The sequence below is a fragment of the Dama dama genome, chromosome 30 (genome assembly GCF_033118175.1).
Source record: "Dama dama isolate Ldn47 chromosome 30, ASM3311817v1, whole genome shotgun sequence".
Taxonomy (NCBI): Eukaryota; Metazoa; Chordata; class Mammalia; order Artiodactyla; family Cervidae; genus Dama; species Dama dama.
This window is the reverse complement of record NC_083710.1, coordinates 26,386,185-26,410,581: the sequence shown is the minus strand read 5'-3', so window position 1 is coordinate 26,410,581 and position 24,397 is coordinate 26,386,185. Positions and strand designations below refer to the sequence as shown.

The 24,397-nt window shown below is 35.6% G+C and overlaps 1 protein-coding gene across 3 annotated transcripts in view; it reads left to right on the top strand.

Annotated features, from left to right (window-relative positions):
• The window catches only part of COG6 (component of oligomeric golgi complex 6), a 49,094-nt gene that overhangs the window by 13,714 nt on the left and 10,983 nt on the right, over positions 1-24,397 (top strand). For 2 of the 3 annotated variants that reach the window (XM_061133508.1, XM_061133510.1), the window contains exons 8-18: positions 286-379; positions 5,564-5,692; positions 5,770-5,861; positions 7,210-7,274; positions 8,404-8,495; positions 9,945-10,062; positions 16,658-16,789; positions 17,114-17,281; positions 20,180-20,287; positions 21,470-21,523; positions 22,945-23,024. In XM_061133508.1, coding sequence (XP_060989491.1) covers positions 286-379; positions 5,564-5,692; positions 5,770-5,861; positions 7,210-7,274; positions 8,404-8,495; positions 9,945-10,062; positions 16,658-16,789; positions 17,114-17,281; positions 20,180-20,287; positions 21,470-21,523; positions 22,945-23,024 — 1,132 coding nt within the window. The remainder of the gene's footprint in view (positions 1-285; positions 380-5,563; positions 5,693-5,769; positions 5,862-7,209; positions 7,275-8,403; positions 8,496-9,944; positions 10,063-16,657; positions 16,790-17,113; positions 17,282-20,179; positions 20,288-21,469; positions 21,524-22,944; positions 23,025-24,397) is intronic. The other variant, XM_061133509.1, reaches the window with a different exon arrangement.

Here is a 24,397-nt window from a genome sequence, read left to right as displayed (position 1 = left end):
GGTTTCTTATAATAATAAAATACTTTTTATAGTACATAGCAGATGTGGTCTACTGAAGTTAGATATTTAAGCTTAAATGTTTAGTTTGGCAGCATTAACTAGTTTTTTATTGGTATGTTCTTATTTTTTGGTAATTTTTATTTGGTATGTTTTATTTTTATTGGTATGTTCTTAAGGCTTTTCCAAGCATTTTTTAAATGCAGTATTTAGACTCTAGTTGTACAGTGGACATAATAAAGGCCTAATTGTATTTTAACAAGTGTTACAGTGTTAACCCTTTTTCAGGTGAATGCAGAACACTGACACAAGAATCATGTGACATATCTCCAGTACTAACTCAGGCGATGGAAGCCCTGCAGGACAGACCTGTATTATATAAGTGAGTGACTTTTTCCTAATTAATAAAAAAGCAAATCTACTTTTTCTTTGGTAATTTATATTGAATTTCAGTGTTAATCACATTTATATACAATAGTTTGAGCAGTATAATAATTTGATATTTTTCTCTCATCTGGGTACCATTGGAGCATCAGCCTAATCGCATATTACATGCTGTAGAATGCAACACAGATATGAAAAGCAAGATGTCCCAATATCTAGACTACCTCTTATTCACACAGAGGTTAACGTCTTTGCTGCATTAAGGTCTTTGCTGCATTATGCTATCTCGTTAATTACCTTGAAATTGTATGTAGCTAAAGCTCCTATATTAACACTGCCCTGGAGGGGTGGAGGTCAAATAGAGTAATAAATAATAATTATCCAGAGATGAAAAAAGATTTAAAATTAGAATTCCATTAGTAGGATTCCAGAAAAGAAAGAGTTCAGCTTTTTAATCCTGTAAGTTACGGCAGCCAGGTGCTATGTGATAATGCTTTGGATAAGAATTTCACTCATTATTAACTTATATATTTTTTATTGTTCTGTGTTTTAGTTTTCTTTTACTTTTCACGTCCTTTTTTGTCTTCAGTCTTTAAACTTTTTAGTTTGTATTGGGGTATAGCCAATTAACAATGTTGTGTTAGTTTCAAGTGAACAGGGGAGGGACTCGGCCATACATATACATGTATCCATTCTCCCCTAGACCTCCCTCCCATCAGGTTTGCATATAACACTGAGTAGAGTTCCATGTGCTGTTCAGGAGGGCCTTGTTGGTTATCCGTTTTGAATATAGCAATGAGTTCATGACCTTCTCAAACTCCCTGACTACCCCTTTCCCCTCATCAACCACAAGTTCATTTTCTAAGTCTGGGCATCTTTTTGTTTTGTAAGTGAGTTCATCTGTTATCATTTCTTTTTACATTCCACATATAAAGATTGTCATATGATATTTCTCCTTCTCTACCTGAGTTACTTCACTCAGTATGACACTCTCTAGGTCCATTCATGTTGCTGCAAACGGCATTATTTCATTCTTTCAATGGCTGAGTAATATTCCATTGTATATATGTACCACATCTTTTTCATCCATTCCTTCAAATCCTTTTTCATTTTTAATGTCTGGGAAATGTCCAGACATATTTCATATTTGAAAATGGGAAGACCAAGTAGGGAGTTCAAATTCAGGAAACAGAAAGCCAGAGAACTCGTGTATTCAGTCCTGCTCTGAGTCATGTCTTTTCTATGCTTCTATATTTTTAGAAGATTTCCTTCTTACTCTGTTTTCTGATTAGAACATTACTTGTCCTGTAATAAGATTGTAGAACACAAATGCTGGAACTTGACAGATAGATAAAATAGTCACACCCCAGTGCTCCTTATTGAGTACTCACTATATGTTAAGCACAGTTCTAAGTGTGGCAGGCTTACCATCAGTAAAACATTGCCTTCAACTTGCTTTACTTTTTGGAACCAGACGTAAACAAATCCACTGTAATGTATACATTAGTTGCTTTTCTAAAAGTCAAGTCTCAAGTGCTTTGTGGCTCGAGTAGTCTGGTGGGGAAAGGGGTGTACATTAGAGAACGTTTCCTCCAGGAAGTAGGTATAAAATGAGTTCTGAAGGTTGACAAGCATTTTCCAAGATGAAAGGAGGAGAGAACGTCTCAGATTGAGGGAACAGCAGGTGCTAGTGCATGGGTTGAGGAGGAACATGTGCCTTTAGGAACTTGCAGAAACTGGTTGCTGGGTTAGTAGCAGGAGCTGGATCACAATAGATCTCCATGTTGTGCGGATTCCCGGGATAAGCTGATGCTCATTATTGACCATCAGCCAGCAGATCTTATCATCTTCGAAATTTCTTTCTCAGTTTTTTCACTGTAAGGTATTGATGTTTGATTATAATTATAGTACCTGAAACATTTGGTGTTTGTTTAATAATGTGTAACAGTGTCCACAGATTCATATTTGTTCACAAGGTTAATTTTTTTTTTAAAAAGGCCTTCATGTATTTTGGGCCTCTGAAAAGATCAGCTGACTTCTACCATATAAATGTATTTTTTCTAAGTTTTGATTCTTGGTCGACACTTGGAAAGGAGCAGTATTGCATAATGGTTTTAAATTGTGGGCTCTGAGTTAGACTGTTGTTATTATTTTTTTTTTTTCGATTTAGATTTTCTTGATGAACCCATGTACCTATAGGCTTTGGTTTCCTTGAGCTGTGAAATGAGGATAAAAATATAGTGCCTCTCTTGCTGGGTTGTTGTGAAGATTAAAATTGGAATGTTCCCATAAGGTGTTGAGCATCATGCTTTACTCATCACAAAGCATTGGCTATTATTTTTATTTTGAAAGGAGATAAAGTGGAAAATTCTCAGCTAAAGAGAAGTGTATTTAAGGCCTACCTGACAGCAAGGCAAAATGCGTGAGAGACAATAGAACTAAAATAGGCAAAGAAGATGTATCCTCACAGGATACACAGGGGATGGGGCCATAGTGCTGTGTGGATGGTTAAACACTTGGATATTGAATGTGGAAGAAAGAGACTTCTAGTGCCAGTTAAGTATCATAAGATGAACGCTGAAAAAAGAAAATTGGCCTTTCATCTTAAGTAATCACCTGTTTTCAGAGTGGTGGTTTCTTTAAATTTAGGGAAAAACTTTATGATGTTTTATGTTAACCACCAGATGGCACTATATGAACTTGATTTAAATAAAGTAGAGACGCTTCACTGTTCTTTCAGTTCAGTTCAATCGCTTGGTCGTGTCTGACTCTTTGCCACCCCATGAATCGCAGCACGCCAGGCCTCCCTGTCCATCACCAATATTGGGTCTCAAATGTATAGGTATCACATTTAAGAAAACGTCAATTATTGAAGTCTTTGGGGGAAATTGCCATACTCAAGTTTTGTTAGGTCTTATATAACTGGAATGTTAATAATGCATTATTAACTTTTCATACATCAAGTACAGAAGTGTTTCCAAAAAGAAATTTACTGCAAGTAGAAATGGACAAATTGATATTGTCCTCTTTCCACTGGTAAACCTTCAGCATGTTAATTATTAAAGGATATAGTAATATGTACAATGCTGATTCTTTTTCATTCTTTATTTGTTGCATTTCTTAGAGAGTCTTTTACATTATTCTTTTATCTTTTAATTTTTTTGGACAAAAGTTTTTCATTTTATTTGCTTTTTGACCAGAATTTTTCCTTTTCTAATATGGATAAACATAAAAACTGGGGATTTTGATTTTTTATTTTAACTAGAGGCATTTTAGAATATTTACATAATTTTGACATTTCACTTTTGTAAAGCTACATTTTCAGTTTTTGACCTGTGTTGGGAAAGAATCTCTTTTTGGTCAAGGAAATTTTCTTCTGTCTCTGGGAAAAAAGATTTCATGTCTTCAGATACTGAAGGTTCATTTTAGCTCATGCTCTTCTTGCTTCAAATTATATCTATTGCAGGAAAATTAACATTAATATTAATGTTTATTTATATTTTATAGTAAAAAGAGTAGATTCTAGTGTTTTTCAGACTTTTAAAATTGCCCCTCCCCACATTTAAAATGCCCATGGATTCACTGGTTTCTGATAAAACCTATGGTCACAGTGAATAGTCCTAGAAACAGAAGTTACATTGTTTCTGTTTATTTTGCAGTCATTTGGGTCCCCAGGGGAAGATTAGTTTTACATGTTTAAAAAGTTTATGAATTTTGTGCTGTCATAAATCTGATCACGTCACTTCATAGAACTGATGGTCTTTAAAGGAAGGCATTCTGTACCCTAAGCATTTATATTTTTAAGAGCATGAGGGAAGAAATAGAAATAAGCACCTTGGTTCAAATTTGTTTAAAAAAAACAAAGTGAATGTAAAGCAACTGTGCACTTTTGCAAAACTTAGCTTGATAACTGCATTTTCATCTTGACGTATTGCTGGTATGTCACTGCATGGAATTTCAAAATCATTTCCTTTTAACTAAAACCAAAAACCACACACAACCATGATCTGGTTACTGGTACATAGTCCTTTAAAAAGGCTCAGAGTCCTAACAATTTATTGCTATTGATTGCTTCACTACACTTTTATTTAAAAATATCCCCCCTTTCTAGCTTTCTTCTGTTAAAAAAAAATGTGGGTTTTTCATTAAATCAAAAGCATGTTAAAGAAAGCAGTGTAGCCTAAGAAATTCTTTTGAAAACTGGTGAAATTTTTGTAACTTTTCTTTATATGTAGGGTAATGAAATAATTCTCAACACTCAGTAGAGTGCTGTTTAGAGATTTAAAAGTTCGTGGATCTAGAATCTGCTGACATGGGACTACGAAAAAATATTTTGTTTTCCTGTGTATGTTTAAAACAGAACTTTCAATTGATCACCCAGTGCTGACATTGAGAAACAAAGGCTGATTCTAGTCCGGGAAACAGGGACTCCTGGTAACTTTAAGCCATCCTATCATTTGACCCCAGATGGTCTGATTTTCCAGTTCAGAATCTTTTTTCCCTAAAAATTTCCTCAGCCTTGCAAGTCTTCCCCCTACCCCCGGCCCTGCCAACTGTAATTGATAACTTGTAAATATATGTAAAAGAAAGCATGTGCTCTTAATGCATAGCTGGTCAGTAAATTCAAGTAGCATGTAATGTGTTTAACATTGGAGTCAAAATAAGCTTTTAAATATGAATGGTATATTTTGGACAAATTTTGGTGGTATACTGTGATAATATACATGAGAATTTTTTAATGTAGAAGGAAAAGTCTTATATTTTGGATTGCAGAGTTCTAACTATAACCAGCCTCTGAGATCCACATCCTAGGCCTTCTCTGTGCAGTGGAGTGTCATGTTTTGGACAAGGGATGGGCGCTGGAACCTGTAGAGTTCAGGGTTTCCACCTTGCCTGGAGTTTCACTTTTACCAAATCCCCTGCTCTATCCTTTATTGCCACAACCTCTGTTACTGATTGTAAATCCTGCATTCCTTCTTAGACATAAAACGATGCACCTTTGGATTGGATTATCACTATGATAAAGTTATTTATTAAATATTTTTTGTTGTTTAAAACAGTATTGCTTGAGAGAATTGTGTAAAAAAAGGCATTAGATAGCTTATCTGAGAAAGTGCATGAATAATTTGATACAGCCATTAGAAAGAAAAACAATTGTTTGTTAATAACTTGTTTCTTCTAGGTATACCTTAGATGAGTTTGGAACAGCCAGAAGAAGTACAGTGGTTCGTGGATTCATTGATGCTCTTACAAGAGGGGGCCCAGGAGGTACCCCTAGACCCATTGAAATGCACTCCCATGACCCTTTGAGGTATAGTAGCAGACAGTATTGGGGTATTCAGTGTTTTTCTGAAGGAAATCTTCACTAACGTTTAGTTTCTTCATTAGATACGTAGGAGATATGTTGGCTTGGCTCCATCAAGCTACTGCTTCTGAAAAAGAACACCTTGAAGCTCTTTTGAAGCATGTAACTACACAAGGTGGGTCACCCAGCGGTCCCTGCTCATCCGAGATGTAGCACATCACACAGAGCATTTCTGTTTCTGTTCTCGTTGCTGTTTTCTTCATGGAGATAAACTCTTCACACTAGGTGATTCAGTAAGCGTCCATTAGTCTTTCTTTCTCTAGTTTCCCATTTTCCCGCTAATTCTTCTCCATCACTTTGATTTTGTGACACAGCTGATGGCATTTCTATACTGGACCTTTGGGGCCTTCCCTAGTAAGCCAGGACCCCTCTGCTCCCCTCTCAAGGTGTCTCTGGAGTGCCTGATGGACGTTGTCTCAGATCTCGTATGGCGCTGTCCTCTAAAGGCAAAAGGGGATGTCGTCTCCGTTTTGTCTATACGCACACAGGCTCGGGGACTTTTCTTAAGGTCATGAAGCTCCTACTTCTTTCTTTTCTGTTAATTCTACTCAGCCCCTTTTTTCATTCTCATGTGACTGTTTCAAAGTTGTTTTGTGATAGAAGGGGTTAGTGGATAATTAAGATGTTCTGGTTTTGATACGAAGGGAAGGGACATGTTGTGGGGGTGTCACTTGCCTGTCTTGCACGGTGTGGCCCCACACCATGCTGGTTCATCATGTCATCTTCCAGGAGAGGCTGGTGTGCAAATGGGTGCAGGACTCAACCTCCTCATTGATACTGAGACTAGACTCAGCATCTGTGATAGATTGGCACACAGTCTGCACTGTTTAAAGTTGTTTTCTGTTATCCTAATAACCCCGTTTAAAAGAATATATTTCTTCAAAGCTGTTAGTAAAGTATACATGAGAGGCCACATTAAGAGGCAGGAAGAAAATAATTGGAGTTAGAAATAGGTTCTTCTGTGGGAACAGCATGAATTCTTCTAAACTTCAGTTTCTCCATCTGTGACAATGAAGGTGGTTACAAGCTGTACGTGTCCCAAGTACACGGTACTGACCTTTATAAGTGGTCAATAATTAGTAAATGTCAGTTTTTTCATTAAATTGTAAGGTGTGTTTTCCATCTTATACCTGCAGTTTGTGTGCTTAGTACATCTGCCTAGAATAAGGAGTTTGTGGAACAGATCCTAATACATCTACTCATCACTTCCTTCAGTTAATTAATTTCACAATCTTTTTTCATTAATCAGCAGTCAAATGAATTGATAAAGCTTTAGGTTCAGATATTAATATAGTTAATAATGTCCTAAAAGATATTGAACTTAATAAAATACCATTAATGGTTATTTTAAATGTTTATCATTAATGCTATTAATCACAGGTATTAGTGTTTGTTGATTTTTTGTACTTCTGTGAAACAGTGCAATATGAAAAAAATTTCAGTTATGTTATAATTAACCGTAGGTGTTGAAGAAAATATTCAAGAAGTTGTTGGCCATATCACTGAGGGTGTGTGCAGGCCTCTAAAGGTAAAATACTTTGTATATATTATATAAAATATTTTATATATGTTATATGGTTAAATTATTGCCTTATTTGGAGTTTAAAGAAATAGCAACTTGAATTCAAGCTGTAATTTTGTCAAATTAACAGATTAATGTCGGATAATAAAACGCATTTTAAAATAATCATTGCCAATTTTCTATGCAAGGTTTTTGTGTTCTATCTTACATGTATCTATAATGTAAAATATTTTAGCAGATCATATTCGTTGGTATTATGACATACTCCAAAATCTAAATGCTTTCAAAAATGTTTATTGAACATCTCCTGCATATGTATTATTCTGCTAAATGCTGCAGATATGTAAAAGGACTAGAAAATACAATGTCTGTGTTTCAAATCTAATTAGAAAACAAGAAGACATAACGTTATCTGCAGTTTAAGCATAGATGTAGTGTAATATATAAGTAAGCACATTCAGTGTAGTTTAAATTGTATTTGTTAGTTAGGGAAAGATTAGTGAAGGATGGATTTTAATTAGAAAGATTCCCAGTAGTTAATCTTGAGCATTTCAAGTTAATTTTGAACTAGATCTGAGATACTGCCCTGGTAGTATTATAATTAGACAAATATGTTGGAGCCAACTCAGGATCCATCTGCTTTCCTGTTCTCTAATTAATATTACAAGAAACTTGGTTTAGTTGTTTAAAGGTAAAACTTTTTTCATTTTTTCCCCCGTACTATCGGTTCACAGCTGCTGCTGCTGCTAACACTTCAGTCAGAGCTGTACCTTTTTACTGATGATTTTAGGCATGTAACAGCTGCTTTGCCGTTTAGTGCTGACTAAATTCCATTGTATGCTGGTTAAAAAACCTCAAGATGATCTCATTGTATTGATTATTTCTGATAGCAATTGTCTTGAGCCAAATTCTATAGGTAATGGATCGTTTGTTCATAGAGTATACCTCTGTTAAATTTTTTGTGTTTTACCATTCTCTGATTTAATACTCAGATATTACTTATTTAGAAGGAAGTTTGTGATTTCTGTAATCATGAAATTTAATCTCTTTAATGCTGTTCACACCACATGTGATTAATGAAAAAAAAAGTTACACTTTTAAGAAATGTTTAATTTTTTGTCACATGTTTTAATAGGTTCGAATTGAACAAGTAATAGTTGCTGAACCTGGGGCAGTTTTATTATATAAAATTTCTAACCTCCTCAAATTTTACCACCACACAATCAGGTAAGTGGAATGGTTAAATGTGCTCATTAAATCCCATGTCATACTTCATTTCAGTTAGAACACAGTGTAGTATTTGTGTGTGTGTGTGTATTCTATTTGTCGACTAAGTATAAACTAGTAGAACTTCCACACCATATGAGTCATTATTTGCATATTATACATGATATAGTTTGAGGTTCGTTATTTCCTTTTTCCTGGCATAACTGTACACACACATACACACACACACACACACAAACACACATTTGCACACACACACAGTTATGTAGCAGTATAAGTCTATAATAGAAGTATTTTTTGAGTCCTTCTGTATTTGAGATCCATGGCAAGTCTATATTATGCTCAGAACAGGGCATAATTAGTAAAATGTCCTATTCTGGATGTAAATAACATAAATTCTTCTTTAACATTTAGTTTTCCATTAGTGGTAAAACAGAACCATAGCTTTATCTTCTCTAAGTAATATTAATAGCTATCTTATCTTCTCTAAATTAAAGTGACTTTATCTGATTAGGAACCACTTGTCTTATCTAGGAACCACTTGTCTTGTCTAAAATATAATCTTTGACTCCAAAATTTGCATTCATTTTCACCATGCATATATCTTTTGACAGCATACGTACACTTGAGCCCTGTTGTAAATGTCATTCACTGTAAGACCATGTTATATGTGAGTTGTGGTAAAACAATGGTGTTCCAAGCTATATTTTTGATAGTCTATTAAAAAATCATTTTAGATCGCTTTTTATAAGCATGCCAGTATCAGGAATAGAAGAATCACTTTCAGTACATGAATAGGAGAATAAAATTGGAAATTGTTTTATATACATGGTTGTGTTACATTCTGCAAAAAATGAGAAACCCCACTGGACAAGTCTAAGGAATATCCTTGTAGAAAATTGAGAATTATAGGATGTACAGTAGTTATTTTAAAATGTTGCCAAATTTTTCATAATTAGTTTAAATATACTTTTTTGGCAGCTGTATAATCATAATACTTTATAATTTGCAGATGTGTTACTGATATGACATAAGTTTTAATTTAAAAAGCTCAGTATTAATAATATTTTCTCCATAGAGCTACTGATGGAATGGCTTCCTTTAAATTAAAATCAGATTTTCTTAGATAATCAAAAATTGCATTTACTGTAATAGTGGAAAAATAGCCACATGGATTTGCATGCTATAAGGGTTTAGTCTAACCCACTGCTTTTCTAAGAGATTATGAGATATTGAAAACACTGTAGTTTGCTTTCATTTGTTTGTCACCTAACCTAAAAGAAAAAAAAAACTCATTTCTGTATGAAACTAGAGTAATTGTTTAATTCACAGGTTATATTCTATATAAAAACTTTTATTTAAATCTGTATCTTTTAAAAGAATTCTACCCAGTTATAGAGCTGAATTGTTTAGGCCTGCTTTGCAATCAGAAATATTGTTTGCTTTTAGTGGCATTATTGGAAATAGCGCAACTACATTGTTGACTACCATTGAAGAAATGCATTTGCTGAGCAAAAAAATATTCTTCAACAGCTTAAGTCTTCATGCCAGTAAGTTAATGGACAAGGTATGTTTGAAAAATGCAGTTCTTATACTGTGTGAGTCTTTCACATTTTAAAATGCTGTTTTATTGTTTTTACACTGATGAGTTTTTTTTCCCATTTCATTTAGTGTTCTCTTGAGTTCTTCCTGTGAACAAGAAAATTCATTTTGGGGTGGCTTACTGGATGTAGGCTTATAGTCTGTTCCTGGAACAGTATAACATCGAGTCACAGTTGGAAGTAGAATCTCAAAGCCCTAGTTTTACTACCATTTTTCAATAACCCACAATTTGTAATTAAAGCAGATTTTCTATATTTAATAGGTCAGGACTAAAATGACATACAGATTGAAAAACTGGAACTTTTAGTAAATACTTTTTCTAAACAGCTGGCATATATTTTTACACTGGTGGTCTAGCTTTTTCATAATGGAATTTATGTTCCTTTGAGTTACATACTGCAATTATGAAACAAGTAAGATAATAAAATATTCCATAAAAGCAAAGAAAAAAAATGAAATAACAAAAACCTGAAAGAGTTCTGTGAGAGCTAGTATTTAACATTGAGCATTGTGTTGTGCAAAAGTAAATTGGTGAGACCTTAAGGAATGGGTTTATAACCATCAGATCCTTCTTTGTTTTTGTTTCATTATTAAGGACTCAGGTTTGTTCAGGGATGTATCACAATCACCATTTTTGTTTTACTTTATGCTGCTCTATCCAATTGCCTGGTTATATTAGATGCAGTTTTGTAGTATGGTGTTGAGCAGTCAGTAGCAATCCAGTTCAGAGGCCCTGGATTTTACATTCCTAAGCTCAGGGGAACCTTAAGAGTCCACTCTCTGACCCTAACATAGGTTTCAAATTTTCTGGAAAAGCAGCATGCATTTGTGGAGATGAAGTATTTCACATATGTGTTTTCCTGTATCACCAGAAGTTTACTAACCGGCAGTCAGTTCTTGTTTTAGATACAGTTATTATATAAGTTATTATTTAGACACAATTTTTCTAAAATCATTTCATCCATGATACAAACTTTGAATGTTGCTTTCTAATGAGAGCACAAGAGCAAACAGTGAAGGTCTGTTGGTCTCAGATTGCTCTTCCATTCATGGAAAATAGTCTGATAAATCAGTGCTTACTGTAGAGTCATGTATTTTATGGAAGATGTCCGCAGTGTGCTATGCTAGCACAGGAAGGAGGGGTATTAGTTTAGCTCAGTCACTTAGTCATGTCCAACTCTTGGACTGCACGGACTGTAGCACGCCAGGCCTCCCTGTCCATCACCACCTCTTGGAGCTTGCACAAACTCATGTCCATTGGGTTGGTGATGCCATCCAACTATCTCATCCTCTGTCATCCCCTTCTCCTCCTGCCTTCAGTCTTTCCCAGCATCAGGGTTTTTTCCAATGAGTCAGTTCTTCACATCAGGTGGCCAAAGTATTGGAGTTTCAGCTTCAGCATCAGTGCTTTCAATGAATATTCAGGACTGATTTCTTTCAGGATTGACTAGTTTGATCTCCTTGAGGTCCAAGGGACTCTCAAGAGTCTTCTGCAACAGTACAGTATAAAAGCATCAATTCTCACCTTTCTTTACAGTCCAACTCTCACATCCATACGTGACTACTGGAAAAACCAAAGCTTTGACTAGATGGACCTTTGTTGTCAAAGTAATGTCTCTGCTTTTTAATATACTGTCTAGGTTTATCATAGCTTTTCTATGATAGCTTTTAATTAAAAGGAGCAAGCATCTTTTAATTTCATGGCTGCAGTCCCTATCTGCAGTGATTTTGGAGCCTCCAAAAAATAAAAGTCTCTCACTGTTTCCATTGTTTCCCCATCTATTTGCTGTGAAGTGATGGGACTGGATGCCATGATCTTAGTTTTTTGAATGCTGAGTTTTAAGCCAACATTTTAACTCTCCTCTTTCACTTTCATCAAGAGGCTCTTTAGTTCCTCTTCGTTTTCTGCCATAAGGGTGGTGTCATCTGCATACCTGAGTTTATTGATATTTCTCCCTGCAATTTTGATTCTAGCTTGTGCTTCATCCAGCCCAGCATTTCGCATGATGTACTCTGCATGTAAATTAAATAAGCAGGGTGACAATATACAGCCTTGATGTACTTCTTTTCCTATTTGGAACCAGTGTGTTGTTCCATGTCCAGTACTAACTGTTGCTTCTTGACTTGGATACAGATTTCTCAGGAGGCATGTAAGATGGTCTGGTATTCCCGTCTCTTTTAGAATTTTCCACAGTTTGTTGTGATCCACACAGTCAAAGGCTTTGGCATAGTCAGTAAAGCAGAAGTAGATGTTTTTCTGGAACTCTCTTGCTTTTTTGATGACCCAACAGATGTTGGCAATTTGATCTCTGGCTCCTCTGCCTTTTCTAAATCTGGCTTGAACATCTGGAAGTTCACAGTTCGTGTACTGTTGAAGCCTGGCTTGGAGAATTTTGGGTGTTACTTTGCTAGTGTGTGAAATAAGTACAGTTGTACATTTGTTTGAACATTCTTTAGCTTTGCCTTTCTTTGGGATTGGAATGAAAACTGACTTTCTCCAGTCCTGTGGCCACTGCTAAATTTTCCAAATTTGCTGACATATTGAGTGCAGCACTTTCACAGCATCATCTTTTAGGATTTGAAAGAGCTCAACTGGAATTCCTCACTTCCACTATCTTTGTTCATAGTGAGGCTTCCTAAGGCCCATGTGACTTCGCGTTCCAGGATGTCTGGCTCTAGGTGAGTGATCACACCATCATGGTTATCTGGGTCATGAAGATCTTTTTTGTATGGTGGTTTTATGTATTCTTGCCATCTCTTTTTAATATCTTCTGCTTCTGTTAGGTCCATACCACTTCTGTCCTTTATTGTGCCTGTCTTGCTTGAAATGTTCCTTTGGTATCTCTCATTTTCTTGACGAGATCTCTGGTCTTTCCCATTCTGTGTTTTCTTCTATTTCTTTGCATTGATCACGAGGAAGGCTTTCTTACCTCTCTTTGCTAGTCCTTGGAACTCTGCATTCAAATGGATATATCTTTCCTTTTCTCCTTTGCCTTTAGAGGAGGAATATATGTGTCTGTAATAATATACAGTGGCTTGATGGCACATCTACCAGCCAAAGACTTTAGAACAGTTATGTTAAACATGAGTCAAGAGAACAGTGTGTGGACAAAATGGAAATACCTGCCAAGAGTTAGAGAATCTCAGAAAGAAATTCTGGAGTTGAAAAGTATAATAACTAGCAAACCAAATGAAATCCTTAGAAAAGATTATACAGCCTGCCCAACTGGATTGCAGGGATAGTTAAGCAAGTGAAAGTCAGTCATTATAATTACCACATGGATTGTTTTTTCAAGTTCTTTGCCATTTTCCTACTAAGTTGTATCTTATTCTTGTTATTTTCTGATATTTTTATGCATTATGAACATTAAGTGTCATATATTACAGATCTTTTCTCCATGTCATCATTTACGTTTTGATTTTGCTTGTAGTATATTCTGATACATCCCTTCTAATGTTTACACAGTAAAATCTAACATGTTTTTTCTCTATTGTTTCACTTTTGGGAACTTGCTATAAAATGTACCACTGCAAAATAAATGCTTAAAACTGAAAAAAAAAATGTACTTCAAAAACCTTCCCACATCAAGAAAATATGTATAGAATTTATTATATGCTAAAGTTAATATCTATTAGTGGGAAAGTGTTAGAGTATTTAATAAATTTATATAAATGTGTGTTCTTAGGTCTTTTTGTAATTTCACTCTTATATTGAGTTTTTAATCTACATAAAGTTTATTTTTGTCCATGAGGGGAAGGAAGGATCACACTTATTTTTCTCAAATGGTTATCCATTTATTTTGTTTTATTTTCATTCAAAAAACCCACCAAGTTTTAAAATACTGTATTCCTCTTATAAAGTTAAAATAAAAGTTGCAGGAAAATACAATGGTTAATGAAAGGTAAATTTTAAGTGTGGCATCTTCCAGCTAAATTCTAGAACAGAATAGGGTAAAAACAGGGAAAGAATTGTAATTTGAATATATTAAGTACCAATTAATACTGCAGCCTATGTGAGATTAGGTGAATGGGTTTTGACTTATTATTATTTATTGTTATTATCAATAATTATGCCCTGAAATGTTTTTCTTAGATATGAATTGGGTAATATTTAGGGATATTTTAACATTATGTTGAGATTGAAATATGATACTGTTTATAGCTCATGTGTTACTTATATGTACACAACCATTTCAGGTTTCTTTCAGAAAATCTTTCTCCAAATTTTAATGTTCCATATTTTATGTTAAGTATATTATCATCTTGTTCTGCCTCTTATAAACCATTCATCTCTTCTAAGAAGATTATAGCCTTATTAGGAAAACACGTATTGCAGAATGGTCTTCACTACCAAAGCACTCAGTTTTTGTTAATAGAATTTTAAAGTGGATTATAAAATTGTTAGGAAGAATAGCTTTTAAAATAAAGGTATAGCCAGAAACGAACTCTTTTATGATTCCTTCTTTGCTTTTAAAAAGACACATTTGGGAGCTAATTCTTTATCTGGTATGCTAAAGGAAAATTCAAGGACATTATTTTATTGAAAGATGTACCTTTTCCCTAACAAAGTGTTTGAAGCACTTCAGTAGTCAAGTATGTGTACTCCCTTGTTTATCAGGCTCTCCTGAAACATTCATAGCTGTGCATCTAGCAAAATCTAAAGGATGCCCTAGAAGATACAATGTCATATCAGTTTTAGCTAGAGAGACATTTTCTGAAAAGTTCTTTGCACTATAATAATACAATACTAATTTAAAGGGTATGTTTTATCATAAATGAAACCCATATCAAATTAATAGTAAGCAGGGTTGATTTGCCTAGCACTCTGAAAAGAAAATCTAAATGGTCCTTTAAATTTTGATTTAAATTCTTGGATATCACTCCTGTCTAGAATGTCTTTTTACTGTTCAAATTGTAGTTCTTGGAGGAGCAGCTTGGGCATCACCTCGGAGTTTATAAATTTAGCTGAGATGAAGAACCTCAGGCACCTGAGATTAAGATTCAGATCTGCTGAATCAGAATGTGCATTTAACCAGATTCCCTGGTCATTTGTTTGCATATTAAAGTTTGAAAAGTGCTTTTTTAGAGGAATACTTTGAGTTTTACATTATTCCTTGCAGATTATTCTGCCAGGAAAAACAAACAAAAACAATGTTTTCAGCTAAAATGCTTTTTAAATTTTAAATAAAAGTATGTGAAAAAGTTGTTAATTGCTTTTTACATTTCAAACATTAACTTGCACTCTTAAATTTCTTTTGAATAATTTTACTGACTTAAAATTGTAATTCCATAAATAAGTAAAGTAAGAGGAAACTTTCAGAGGAAACGGTTGTGGTATAGAACGTGGTGATGGTTTCAATGTATGTTACCGAGTGGGGCCTCATGTGCCCACAGGGCCGGAAAGCCAAACTCTGACCGTGGGTGTTTGGAGCGAAGTAAGTGTTTATTTGCAGAGTGCCAAGCCAGGAGAATGGGCAGCTAATGCTCACAAGATGGAAATTCCTCAATGGCTTTCAGGAAGGGTTATTAAAGACAGTGTTAGGGGAAAGGATCTTAGGATGTATGACCAGTTTGTGGACCTTCTGGTTGGTTATTGGTTATTCATTACCTTATTGGTGATAAGGTAACAGGGTGATGTTCTGGGAATCTTAACTTGCTGGTTCCAGCAGGGGTCTGTGTGTTAGTGATCAGCATGTGGTCACCATTCTCTGCCCAGATGGGGGTCTTACTTTCTCCAGAACAACTCAAGAGTATGCATCGGGTTGTTATCTCTATCTTTCCAGGAGGAACTAGAAGTCCTGTGCATTTGTTGTCCTAATCATAAACCGTTTGCTTCTGTTCTTCGGAACTCAGAAAAGGCACGTAGGAGACTAAAACCTTTTGTTCCACAAACAGGAGATGGGGGACACGGAGGGGCTTTTGTACCTGGGAATGTCCTACAGGGTCCTGCTGGTTTCAGTCTCTCCTTTTCTTTGATACTCTTCAGTCCAGAGGGGAACACGGGCAGGACAAGAGAGGGAGTCTGGTTTTGGATAAGAGATTACTCATAAACGCAGTGAGGGAACTCAGTTTTAGGGGACTTGGTTTCAAGTATATAGACCCTGAACCTGTACATATTGAGCCACAATATCTGAGACTGGGGCATGACGGGGAGTGGTGACTCTCAGTTATAGTTGGGGAAGTGCTGGTCTCTCTCTGAATTACTTTTTTCTTAAGACTTGGGCTAAACAAAATAGGCCGTTTCAAATCCATATGAAAATATAATCCTAAATTCAAAGACTACGAAGTTTTTCCTCATAATTTTTTGTATTTTAAAAGTACAAATTCTATACTTCTGATATATTAATTCTGAGATAATCTAACAAAAACTTTTGTGTCACTTTCTGTGATTTTCATTAGTACAATAGAGAACAAACAATTGATAGATGATAGATTTTGTAATGTGTCAGCCAGTGCTTTATGTCTTGCATATGAATGATTTTACTGTGAACTGGCATTTATTTAGACACTAGAATTTAGTAGAAAAATATAAGCAGTGTATAGATCTTCCTTTATTTTAGGTTGAACTCCCACCACCTGATCTTGGACCGAGTTCTGCCTTAAATCAGACGCTCGTGTTGCTGCGTGAAGTTCTAGCATCTCATGATTCTTCAGTTGTGCCATTAGATGCCCGTCAAGCTGACTTTGTGCAGGTGTGTTGTAAATGCACCCGTCAGGGCTCTTACTGCTCCGCTAGGATACATTCTGTTGAAATTCTGGCATTTTGTAACCCATCTATCTCGACACCCCTTCTCAGTGTTTTTTCCTTCAAATATTAAACCATTTCCCATTAATGTAAAAAGTAATATATGTTCAGTGATGCGTGTTCTAAGAGTTACGATTTTTATACCATTAAATGGTAATCTTTCATGTGTGCTTCTGTAAGTTGGTCCCCTCCTCTTTAGTTTGGCATCAACGCAGACCTGTATCACTGGTACGGAGATGAAGGGTCTGTTTAATTCTATTTCTCATTTTAGGTTTTATCATGTGTCTTGGATCCTCTCCTCCAGATGTGTACTGTATCAGCCAGCCATTTGGGCACAGCTGACATGGCCACTTTCATGGTCAATTCATTATATATGATGAAGACGACATTAGCTCTGTTTGAATTCACTGACAGACGTCTGGAAATGCTGCAGTTCCAGGTTAATTTTGCCATAATGTGACTGCTCACTGTGATGAAATCTTCTTTTTCCATACATGATCTCAGTTACTGGCTGTAAGCCAACTTCAGTGACCTGATTTCTCTGAATCCCTTGTTATAGTCTGATAGTACCTCCCTTCCCCCCAGGCATATTCAGTATTTTAGTTTTTGGAGAAGCCATGGTATGTAACGAGTAGGATATTTTATTCAAATCATAGTACATGGTGGTGGAATGGAGCTTTTCTGACTAATTTGAACTGTTATCCTGTATGCAGATTTCAGTTTCCGAACTGTGAATAACGTGCTATATATTTTTCAAGCTGCGGAGCTTGTGCGGAAGGTGTTGCAAAGGACAGATACATTTTTGCCTATGTGTAAATCAGTGTTAGGCACAACATTACAATTTGTTAAACCAACCATGCTAGTCCTTAAGCCAAATGGTCTCACTTAAGAGTCACAACAACGCCATTTATAAAATTTACCAGACACTTGACTTCTGAGTTTGAAATAGTGATTTGGTAGATAAAAATGATTTAAAAAAAACAACAAAACTCTGAATCTTCTTTATTATCACAAGAATATAAACAGTTGGCAATGGCTGTGGTAAAAATGTGTTGTTTTTGGTTTTTCCAAGGAATGAGTTTTGAGACCTCTAAATTCGTGGTATTTCCTGCTGTCAAATCCTTTCTTTTTTCTTCTCTTTTTTTTTTTTTAACAAAATATGAAGTATGATTAATTTTTCTTTCTTCCCAAATTGTTTATGTATAATTAGTGAAAATCTTTTTTAAAAATTCATTGGTTTTTAATGTATTTGTCACTAATTCAACCCCAAACTGCCATTTGTCTTAAATCTATTCCTGAAATGTGCAGATATGTATCAGTTGTCCAACAATCTGTTTTATCACTAGTTATCCTTGTTTCTTAAATACCTCAGAGTTATTTTTTGCATCCCCAGAGGACACACCCCACCATGTAAGTGCTTATTAGGTCTGCATCATGCTTGCTGTCAGGCCGGTGGCCAGTGCTGGTCTCATGGACCAGCCCAGAGTCAGTGTGGAAGGAATGGGCAAGGGTGTGGCTGCTTGCTGGACGGCATGCCCCTGCAGTAATGGTTTTCCTTGTTTAGTAGAGGATTCTTGATTTTCAGATATTTTCTATCAATAGTCTGGTAATTTTCTTCCATTCTTAAACTTCTTCCAGTGTTCAAAGTAAGAAATCCAGGCTAGTCTGATTCTCTTTAGTTTTGCAATAAACATTCTATTTTATTCGTGTGGAAGCTTATAAGGATTTTCCTTTGAGTTCAGATATTTCCTCAGGATATTTTTTAGTATGTCTCTTTTTTTTGTTACTTCCATTTTGGACTTTGCAGAGCCATTTCAGTCTGGAGATTCAACCTTTTTTTTTTTTTGCTCAAGAAAGTTTTCTGTTATCTTTAATTAATTATCACTTCTCCATCTGTTACTTTTTATATTCTGAATATAAAAAGCTTCTGTCCTTAGTTGGCTTTATCTCCTGAATTTGTCTTTTAATTTCTGTTTAAACCTCTTCACTTTAATATATTTCTTTGATATTTATTCTGTATTACTGTTCTTCCATTTTTCTTTCAGACACTAATTTGGTTCTTAGTGGTAACTCTTTCATTAAATATTTATATTTGCAATCTTATTTTTCTTGAATTTTCAAAGAGACTAGTAAGTAAAGGTTCTAAGGTTCTAATTGTACTTTCTTGGGCATTCACTTGAAAAAAATTAAAGTGCCCTGTGTCTTTCAGTATACATGTGTTAGTCGCTCAGTCATGTGACTTTTTACAACTCCATGGACTGTATCCCACCAGGCCCCTCTGTCCATGGAATTTTCCAGGCAAGAATACTGGAGTGGGTTACCATTCCCTTTTCCAGGAGATCTTCCCAACCTCGGAATCGAAGCCGGGTCTCCTGCGTTGCAGGTGGATTGTTTGCTGTCTGAGCTACCTGTGTTACCTCAAGAAAAGACACTTGTTTTCATTACTCTGGTGGCTTTCCTCTTAGAACCTATCACCTTTTTAAAACCAGTTGTAAGTTTTTTAAGGGGAGGGCCTCAGATACTGTAGAGGCTTGGACAATGGCAAGCATTGAAGTGGGAACATCATCTGTTAATGGTGAACTGTGTCATTGGTAAACAGGTTGATAGCAGGGAGGAACAGCAGGAAGAGCTCCAGGCTTTCAGACCTGTACTGGTAAAGGGAAGGGAATTCCCTTCCTGGGAATTTGTCATCCCACCGGGCAGTCTCCTCCTGTGACTTCTGCCCCCATTAGCCGTAGGTGGCTTCCCCAAGAACAGCACACAGCAGGTGAGCACATACAGCTCACATCTGCCAGCACAGTCTCTGTAGGCAGCCTGAGCCTGACGTCTCTGACTAGTCTTCTGCTGGGTCCTCAACCATCTCCCCTAGATCTGCTTTCTTCAGGAGAACTTAGAGCTTCAGCCCCTGTGGGATTTCCTCCAGGCCTCTCCAGATGGCATATCTGATTGGCTGAGTCAGTCCAATAAGTTGGGAGCATGAGGCAGTGTGGATGTGAGGAACAAGTCCTCATCCTCCCAGAATTCTTCCTAAGTATTTTATTTTACATTGTTGTTCTTGATGAGTAGTTTTTGTTTGTTTGCGTCATACCAGCTTTTAAAAGAGCTAAGAAGCAACTCAGATTTTTTTGACTAGTGGCTAGTCCTGGAATCCTCAAAGAAGACTTTCTTCCCATTTGTGAGAGGACTTCCTCTTTGAGGAAGGAACAGTCTTTGTATAAGAGCAGTCCCTGCGCCTCAGCAAGGAGCGCGATGAAGAGCTGAGAGTCCAGGCTCGTCTCCACTCTCATCAGTCCTATTCTTCTTTAAAATGTTTTCTTTTAATTGTATTTTATTTTAGATTGAAGCACATTTGGACACACTTATAAACGAGCAAGCTTCTTATGTTTTAACCAGAGCAGGCTTGAGTTATATCTATAACACAGTACAGCAACATAAAGCTGAACAGGTAAGCACGTGGCTGTTTCTACCTAGAGAGAAACACTGATTTAGACTGTGTCTTCTAGAGCTAGACTCATTAGAATCTTGGCTCTGCCGCTTAATCGCAATTTCTCACTGGGAAAGTGACTTGTCTCTGTTTCCTCATTTGTAAATTGATGGTACTAATATCTGTAACATAGCGTTATTCTGATGATTAAGTGAGATAACGCCTGTGTAGTGCTCAGATGACTACCTGAAATATAGTAGAGTGTGGGGAGGGAGGTGGGAGGGGGGATCAGGATGGGGAACACATGTAGAGCCATGGCTGACTCATGTCAATGTATGGCAGAAACCACTACAATATTGTAAAGTAATTAGCCTCCAACTAATACAAATAAATGAAAAAAAAAATAGTAGAGTGTCCCCAAATGTTAACTGTCCTTCTCACTATAGATAGTAATACAATGGTAAATTTTTCAGAGTCCTTTATCACCATCAACTAATTGAATGCATAGATTACTATATATAAAGAGCAGTCATTCCCCCTTTTAATTTAGCAGATCATGGTCTATTATTTGGAAAGGTAAATACTTCTGGGGCTAGCATATGATCTTGTTCAGTTATGGAACTCCAGTAGAATTAGAACACAGAATGGGAGAGAAGCCTAGGAAACCATATAGGCATCTTTGCTTAAAAAGCAAAAAACTCTTTTAAATAACATTAAGATGAAGAATATTTTATAGCCCAGGAACTCTTTAAGTGACACTCTCAAAGATCACAGGTTTGAATTTTTTCTTTTGATAAGGTAATAGGCAAGTTTCCACCAGAAGGAGCTAATTCTGCTACCTTTTTTATACTGTCTAAAATTGTCAAAGTGAGACTCTTAAGGTGTCTATGTCTCACTGCCGTTTCTCAGTACTTAACTGCCCTTTTTTCTTGCTTATGGTCAAATCTGAAGTATCCTGCTATTTCATTGTTCGTAAACATATGTGCTCCTCACTCCGAGACATATTATTGAGGACCTTCACGCTAGTTATACAAAAATTAACAGATCATAGTCCCTCTTTTAATTGAGGTTGAAGATAGGACGTTCTTTGGAAATAAGCTAAATTTTCAAATTTGGGAAGTCTCCTAATGGACTGTATTTGATAAGTGAACTGTAACATATAGCACCTGTTTTCATCTTGTTTTTGGCCTTTTGTTCCTTAAGGGCCCTTTAGCTAATTTGCCCAACCTAGATTCTGTGGCACTGAAGGCTGCGATGGTAAGTACACAATAAAGCGTGTCAGTGTACGTTTCCATATGGAGTGTTATTCTTACTCTTTCCCATGTGATGACTGTCTGTATTCACAACTGGGTCCAGTCATAATGATTGCACATGTATTCCTTTAAAGAGGTCTGATCAAGGCAGACATTGGTAGTAATATTTCACCATGCCCTAATAGTCTCATTATTCCTATTTAGGTTTTCTTCAGTTTCAGAATTTTACTCCTAACCTAATGAGGAAACAGGAATGACAACATGAAGAAGTTAGGCTATATATCATGAGAGACAACCACCAATAAGAGCTGCATTTATCACGCAACTAAATAAGTGTGTAAAGAATACAGTTGTGAATTGTGATAATGCTGTGAATTAAATTATGCAGATCCAAAATCTCAGAGTCAACCCCTTCATCCCATTTACTACTAACCAAATCGTGATGATTTTGCTCTCTAATTTTCTCAGATATCTTCTTTTCTTTTCATTCCTGTTGCCCTTGTTGTCTGAGATGCTGCAGGAGCTACCCATTTGTTGCCCTTGCATCTGCTTTGTACGACCTCCCCTTTGATTCTTTTTGCTGTGGCCAGAGTTAGCATCTTAAATTCAAATCAGATTATTTTCCCCCTTTTGTTATTTCCCTCCTTTAATGGTTTTGCTAATGCTTTTACAGTAGAAATTAGAATCAGTTAGAAAAGCTTTCAAGTCCTACATGAACTGAGCTCTAGTAGCCATTCTTTCTCACCTAAGCCTTCATCCACACTGTCCCCACACTACGCACACACTTAGCCTAATGTCAGTTCATCTTCACGATTTTACTTAAAATGTCCTTTGCTCAGAGACGCTTTTGCCAAATGCAAAGATTAGATCTGTGTCCTCATGATGGATGCTTTTATAGTATTGGTACCTTGGTTTTTCCTTTATTTACATTTGTTTACTACCTCTCTCACTAGACCATGGGCTCTGTGAAGCTAAGGACTGTCTTTTTTTGCTCACCATTATATTTACATTATGTTATAAGGTACCTTAGCAATAACAGGTACTTGATGTATATTAATAATGAATAGATGAGTAAATGATTAACAGATACTCTGGATTTTAAAAAGTAAAGTAGACTTGAAATCTGATGACTTAACATCTTATTAATATTATTACCCAGATGTTTGGTGAGGGAGATCAAAATGAATGGCTTGGATTTGAAATTTTAAAAGTAGATATTGCTGATAACTGAGTACCTTAAAGAGTTGACACTTGCAGTGAATTTAGTTAGAATATAGAAGAAATAACTCATTTTGATCACAAAGACCTCGTTATTTGGAATATGGGATTTTTCCAAGGATTTAATCCTTAGAAAGGGATGATTATTAAGGAGGTCTGTTAGCAGATATATGTACTTTGTGTTTCGAATTTCTCTGTTTCATTTAGGTTCAGTTTGATCGCTATCTGTCAGCTCCTGACAACCTGTTAATGCCACAACTGAACTTTCTTCTAAGTGCCACAGTGAAGTAAGTATTTATTGGTCCCAATTATTAGTAGTTGCTAAAGATTCACATACATTTCTTAGAAAAAAATTATTTTTTAAAAAAGAAGATTTAATCATTGAGGATTTATAGTTCTCAACCTTTTTTTCTACCTCAGCACCCCTAAGAGATCTGACCTTACCCTGTTCATACTTGTTCCTTACATGTTTGTAATTTGAAAGTGTCTATTTAGTGAATGCTTTTTTAAAAAATAATGAGACTTATATAATTGAAGCTACAATGTGATAATACGAAGTTCCATTGTATTAATACACATGTCAAAATTGCACTGAATATGTGATGAAAGGTTAGTAATATGTTCATTGTGCAACACAGATATCCTACTGTTTAGATCATTTTGGACTCTGGAAGTTTCTATAAATATAAAATTGTTCAATATCGTATTAGAAATGTGTTCAAGGCAAAGGACTATACATTAAAATATAAGGGTATTAAAATTAGAAGAAAGAGAGATTATACTGGGTGACTCTCTTGATTTTAGCAAAAATATTGACAAAATTTTGTACAAGTGGGAAATCAGACATCTGTACCTTTTTTTTCTTTCCATTCAACTAGTGTATTAAGTGCTCTGCACTACAGAGTAAGATTTAAAAGACAATTTCACTGTCTTAATAGAGATTATAGTCTGACATGTCAATTACACTCTTGAACAAATATTTACATTAAAAGTACAATAAAGAACTATGCAACTTGAAAAAAAAACACTTTAAATATCTGAAAGGATGTCGAGGTACAGAGGTGGTCCACTGGCCTTCTGTGGTTCTAAGGAGCAAGGAGGCAGCTTTGGGCTCAGCATGAGGGAGAATTTGGTGTCAGTTAGAATTGGCTGGAAATGGATTCTCTCAGACATGGAGTTAGGGTTCTAACTATAACTAACCTAATGAAGAAACTGGAATGACAACATGAAGAAGTTAGGCTATGTATCATTAGAGACTTCCATCTGTCAGTCATCCTTGGCTTATCGTTCTTGACTTCTGAAATGGATTCCAGTCTTAATATATTACTTTTGAGTGTGACAGTCACCAGACCTCTACTCTTACCTTCTTAGGGAGTTCCCACATTAGTTGTGGTCAATGTAACTGATTTTATTTTATTTTTTTACTTTTATACTTTTTTTTATCTTAAAAGATCTTATACTGTCAACGTAACCAAAATTCTAAAGAACTGGGAGACTATAAAACAAATTCCATTATGCCATAATTCAAATTGTTTGTTTTTCTTAAGTTATTTACTTTGTTCAATCAAATACTTTTAAATATTTATTTTATATTTTATATATGTTTTTTATATTTTATATTTATATTTAACCACTTGTTTCAGTACTTAGTACTATATAG